This window comes from Clupea harengus, chromosome 10 (assembly GCF_900700415.2).
Source record: "Clupea harengus chromosome 10, Ch_v2.0.2, whole genome shotgun sequence".
NCBI classification, from domain to species: Eukaryota; Metazoa; Chordata; class Actinopteri; order Clupeiformes; family Clupeidae; genus Clupea; species Clupea harengus.
In genome coordinates this window covers 6652909-6658072 of record NC_045161.1, presented here as the reverse complement: position 1 = coordinate 6658072, position 5164 = coordinate 6652909, and the positions used below count along the sequence as shown (strand labels likewise).

The 5164-nt window shown below is 42.9% G+C and overlaps 1 protein-coding gene across 2 annotated transcripts; it reads right to left on the bottom strand.

The window, feature by feature from the left end:
- Positions 1-2349: 2349 nt before the first annotated feature.
- On the bottom strand, positions 2350-4943 carry klf2a (Kruppel-like factor 2a). 2 transcript variants are annotated; one of them, XM_012828405.2, is made up of 3 exons: positions 4754-4943; positions 3443-4388; positions 2350-3322 (listed from the first exon to the last, which is right to left on the bottom strand). In XM_012828405.2, the coding sequence occupies exons 2-3, from the start codon at positions 4359-4361 to the stop codon at positions 3147-3149; spliced, it is 1095 nt and encodes a 364-aa protein (XP_012683859.1). In that variant the 5' UTR covers positions 4362-4388; positions 4754-4943; the 3' UTR covers positions 2350-3146. The 2 variants fall into 2 exon arrangements, with proteins under 2 accessions (XP_012683859.1, XP_012683858.1); XM_012828404.2 differs by having other exon boundaries at positions 4500-4940.
- Between the last annotated feature and the right edge of the window lie 221 nt (positions 4944-5164).

Below are 5164 nucleotides of genomic sequence, written 5' to 3'. Positions count from 1 at the left end.
CTGATCCTCTGGAGCAATAGACGCGGAGAGCTGGGGTTTGGAGTATTTCATCAGCTGGGCAGGGGAGTTGGGCTCTCACCGTTGTAAGGCTGCCCCGGGGACGTTGTGGTACAGACGAAAAAATGCTCATGTTTTCCAGCAGGTCTGTCAGGAGAGGCATGCGGCTTAATGCAGTCCAGATGCACCTCCTCCATTACTATGTCACAAGGCGTAATTTTCTATTAGTTTCTAAGGCTGATAGTCATGAAACCTTTTCATTTGGTTGTGTGCTGAAATGGCAGCTGGCGAGAGGCAACCTACTCTGTGTCCCCTAAAAGCCCCCCCCCCCCCCAGATGTTTATCATGTTTTCAAGTCTGCAGCGCACTACACAGCCTAATTCAGCAATCATCATGAAATCTTTCCATGTATGCAGTATTTGTCTCAGACTGATGGACTATAATCTGAAGAAAATCATACCTTTCCATTCCGACATTACCATTTCTTGTGTTGGGGTTATTTCCAGTATCCCTTTCAGAGCAGACTTCCCTCTTGCTCCTGCAGATGGCACACTCATGCCACAACTTTGCTCTTGGTTTTTTTTCCCTTGGGACCTGAGTAACTGATGTAAAGAACCATTTTATTAAATAACCTGTTTGTAAAAAAAACATTAGAGAGTTACAAATGGTAGAAGAGAAAGACCCCGGTTTCACAACATTCCGCTCTTAACATGACCGTGGTTTAGTTCAATTCAACTTGGTGTTACCTGAGAGCCCACGGAGCGTGGAGGGTTTGTAGGGTTGTTTGTTTGAGGTTTGGAACAGGTGCTGAGGAGTTTTTTCAATGAAGGTCTGTAGCAGGCAACAAAGACTTTGATCTGTTTACCTTTATTTGCACAACAACACAACACCTCTCTTCTCTATGTATACAAAACCTGAGGGCTTCTTTGTAACAGGAACTACCAAAATATCTGATGCAGGCTTCAATAGTCTCCACAGTTAAGCCCATTCCCAGAAATCTCCTCGAGGTATGAACATTAGTCATGGTGGTGATATTTCATAGACGTTACACTCCCTGACCAACAGGTAAAGAAATCTTCACCAAGTGCTTGGTCTGCTTCTGCTTTAAAGTTACTGCTGAGGAAAAAGAGGAAGCCCTCATGTCTTGTGGTATTGACATACTCGATTTTACATTTTTCCTCTTGCGGCTCTAAGTTTGAGGCACATTTTGGCCGACCGCCAAGAGATAGTTACACCCTTTGTGTTATGAGTGGTTTCTTAGTTTCACATTAAGCTAACATACGCGACGTGCTGGAGCTGGGTACCTAGCCAGGCACCATGTATGTTCACCAAGGCTTAATAAGGTATGCTATTCAACTTAACAAAGGTTGTGTGCAAGCATTTTTAATAGGAGATTGAACGTGCCACTAGGTCCCACTTACTGATTAATGCGCAGGAAAACACTGCAATCAGATGAGGGCTATAATTTTGTGCATTGCTGTTGCAAAGACTATTGCACTGTGAAATGGTGGCACGGACTACCACTGGGGTTAGATTGGTTGGGGCTGTTATTGTTGCGCAAAACATGAAGGCAAAGTGAAAGAAATGTGGGTGGAGTTGGGGTTCCTTTGAGCTCCTCTCAAATTCAATTTTGAGTGAACATTTATTTGAATTAAAGGGCTTAATGTGATAGCTGTACACAGAGGCCCAACAGTCAACACGTGAATGTGTCTCTAAGCACATTTACAGAGGTGTTCCCTTTTCTTTTGCTGAGTGCACTGAAAGCTAAGAACATCCGAATGCACACAACAGTATGAAAAGACTCTTTATTCGGAAGGCTCTGGCTTCATTGAAAAGGAATGCTGTCATGTTATGCTGAAGTACTGCATTCATGTCACTTATTAGGACAATTGACAACCAAAATATTGCATATTGCATCTAGAGTTCTAGTGTCCCATCTAGTGTTTTAGTGTCTCGTCTAGTATTCTAGTGTTTCTTTCAGTCCCTTTCCATCAACTCTGCTTTTTTCTTCTCCAAATTGAGGCAGGGTTTCTCTTTTAAAGAGTGGTGTACCCCTCTGCCCAGACAACTATATTCAGTCTCTGCAATTATGTAAATGTAATGTTTGTATTTAAAGGCTTAGCCACAGGATTTTGGCAGTGGCACTTGTGCAGCTGGGTAACATTGCCTTCTCCATCTTACTGCGACCTCTTTTGAGTTGGATCTAGGATATTGCAAACTTGAAAGATTCAGCTAAAGATATGACACCATACAGCTAAGAGGTGTGGTGTGTAATGTGTTAGGCTATGGGGTTATAAATGTTTAGTGGCTATACAGTATGTCACTTCTGAAAAAGCAAAAAGGAAACTGACATAAATTGTTCAATCACGTTTATGATGTACATAAAATACACTATATTTTACATTACATTTATACATTGTATAAATTATGTACAAGTCGAAAGGCTTCACATACAAAACTTGTAATTTTACACAATTCACTTTTTTGTTCACAGGCACATTAAACACCTGGGACTGTCTGGAATGTTTTTTTTACAGAAAGAGTTTGCATCGCATTTACATAAAACATGTCAAAGCATAGTTATAGACCCTGATTTACAATCTTCGAAACAACGCACATATGAAACACCAAGTTCAAGCCTGAGACTGAAAGGCAGTTTTAGTTCAAAAACATTGTCTTAAAGCTTATTTCTTGTGCTGTTTTAAAATTGAGAGATTCGAAAATATATATAGGCCTATATATTTGTCAAAACATCCAATGGCACTCATATGAATGTAAATACATTGTTTACAATAAGGCAATGTGGTGAGAAAAGTAACAGCTCACAATCTTTAGAGGTTTGCTGTATGGTTCCAGTATGTTTCCAGTCAGTTATGTACTTAGGTCCAGCCTACTGTTAATGACAGATGAAAGCCTAACAGTCTTAAAATATAATTTGTTAAAAAGTAGTACCAGCTACATAATTCAGATCGATAGAATACTATGTCAAGTGTATCCATGTCCGTCTGTAGGCCTACTGACAAACGTTTGTTTTTCCCTAGAAAATCCTTAAATATGCTGAGTTAAAAAAGAATGCAAATTTCAAAAGCATACTTTCTTGTATGCCTGCATCAGTGTAAAGAGTTCATTGGATGGTCCTGGACCACCTCTTACATATGCCTTTTCATATGCAATGCCAGGTGATCGGACCTAGAGAAGGCGCGCTCGCAGAGATGGCACTGGAAAGGACGGTGTCCGGTGTGTTTACGGAAATGGCGGGTCAACTCGTCAGACCGGGCGAATTTCCAGCCGCATCCCTCCCAGCTACAGTGGTATGGCTTTTCACCTAAAAAAGATAAAACCACAAAGTTTAGCATGTGCAATAGGACAGTTAGTTAACAACGCAGATGTGAAGTGCAATTTCATTCGCACGGGCAGTATTTGTAATGGAAACAAGGGTTCTTACCGGTATGCGTCCGATGGTGCGCTTTCAGGTGCGAGCTCTTGGTGTATGTTTTGCCACATCCCTCAAACGTGCAAACATGACTTGCGGTCCGCTTCCTTGGCCAAGTGCGTCGACCTCTCTTGGGTTTCGCATCCATAAGGTCGAGCGGAGATGATGGAGGCGTTAGCAAAACTCTTTGGTTGTTCATCGCTGCGCCGAGTCCGTCTTCACACATACTGTAATGGTGCGCGCTTGGGTATGACATTTGGATTTGATGAGACGGGGGTGGGTGATGCGGGTGCGCGTTTGAGTGGGGGAAACCTGTCGTAGGGTAGCCCTGGGAAAACGACATAGTGTGGCACAGTTGAGGCTGGCAGTCCGAGTTCAAGAGATCATTTGGACTTAGAGGTGGAGTCATGTTCCCCGTTGCCTGCGGAGAGTGAGCAACTCTCGGTTGCTCAAAGGACATCATACAGGAAACGTTTGCCTCTTGCTTGATTTTAGGTACCATCCCCATGGCTGGCCCGTAACCGTCCATATTGGGCTCTGTTTTGACGTTGTCCAGAAATTCCTGACTTGAGAAGGACGGTCTGACAAGGAATCTCCCTTGAATGTTGTTGCCAGGAAGCTGGCAATAGTTGTTATCCACCTCGGACCTGAGAAGTTCCGCCATGAGACTGGTGCTGTACGGTGGAGGAGGAGTGTTCAGTTCGGGCATCGGGTAAGTATTTGGTCCGATCCCCTCGTTGTACATACTGTTTGATTCTGGCAGTCTGTACTCGCCCGTAACTGCAGCCACAGGAGTGGCTGCATTTCCAACTCCGGTGGTATTCGCCAGAATAAAATCCAAGTCCAAATACTTGTCAAGATCCTCGTCCTCCGGTCTTCCAAGGCTGTCCATTTTCAGTGTGGTGTCGAGTATGGAGCAGCTGGAATGCATGGACCTGTCAATGTCACCCTTCCACCTCTGAAAGAGATTAAAATAAACAATTAAGTTAAATGTAATTATGGATGTCTGTCTTAAGAAATATTACGAGTTCAAATGAGTCTACAATTTTTCATGGCAATTTATACTTACACTATCCCAATATTTTTCCCTCTGAGCAGCAAAAGTAGAGATTGAAGGCAAAATAGTTGCGGCTAGAGCCATATCCAGAAGATGCAGTTGTAAGAGAAATAAAAATTTCTCTCTAGTTAAACTTGAGTTGCCAGATGTAATCTGTGTGTCGGTTCCGTGGAGAAATACTATAAGTTGATTTGAACGATCTGTTTCCCCACTCTCGTACAGTAATTCAAACGCATAAGTAAGTTTGGATTGGTAGGAGAGCCTACCTTATAAATATCGTCGCTGCAAAGCTGGACCAATTGTAGTAAGCGGAGGAAACACGTTCAGGATGGAGGTAGAGCAATACTCGCCCCTAATTTTAGCTCTGGTATATAAGGCTGTTTCTCAGTGAGAGCCTGTCGTCAATGCTAGCTCACATGCTCCTATGCAAGCTTCTTATCCTCTGCTCTCCTCACCCGCTCCTACTTAAACCATTTTACCGACCATTGTACGTATCGAATGACGTATTTTGACACGCCCCTAGCGTGTGTTGATGTGTGTGTGTGTGCGCGCCCTGGCACGCGTGTGAGTTTGAGAGAGGGAGAAAAAGCAAGAGAGACGCATACAAAGAATAAATTGACTGTTAACCTTAAAAAAAAGTTATCTTTTGAATATACAACATGCGTTTTGCTCTATGA

Bases quoted from the DNA above. Each gene is read 5' to 3' on its own strand.
- klf2a (XM_012828404.2), bottom strand. From the start codon at position 4,571: ATGGCTCTAGCCGCAACTATTTTGCCTTCAATCTCTACTTTTGCTGCT. The intron at 4,389-4,499 runs GTAAGTATAAAT...AATCTCTTTCAG, and splicing joins GGGAAAAATATTGGGATAGT to AGGTGGAAGGGTGACATTGA. The intron at 3,323-3,442 runs GTAAGAACCCTT...TATCTTTTTTAG, and splicing joins GCACCATCGGACGCATACCG to GTGAAAAGCCATACCACTGT.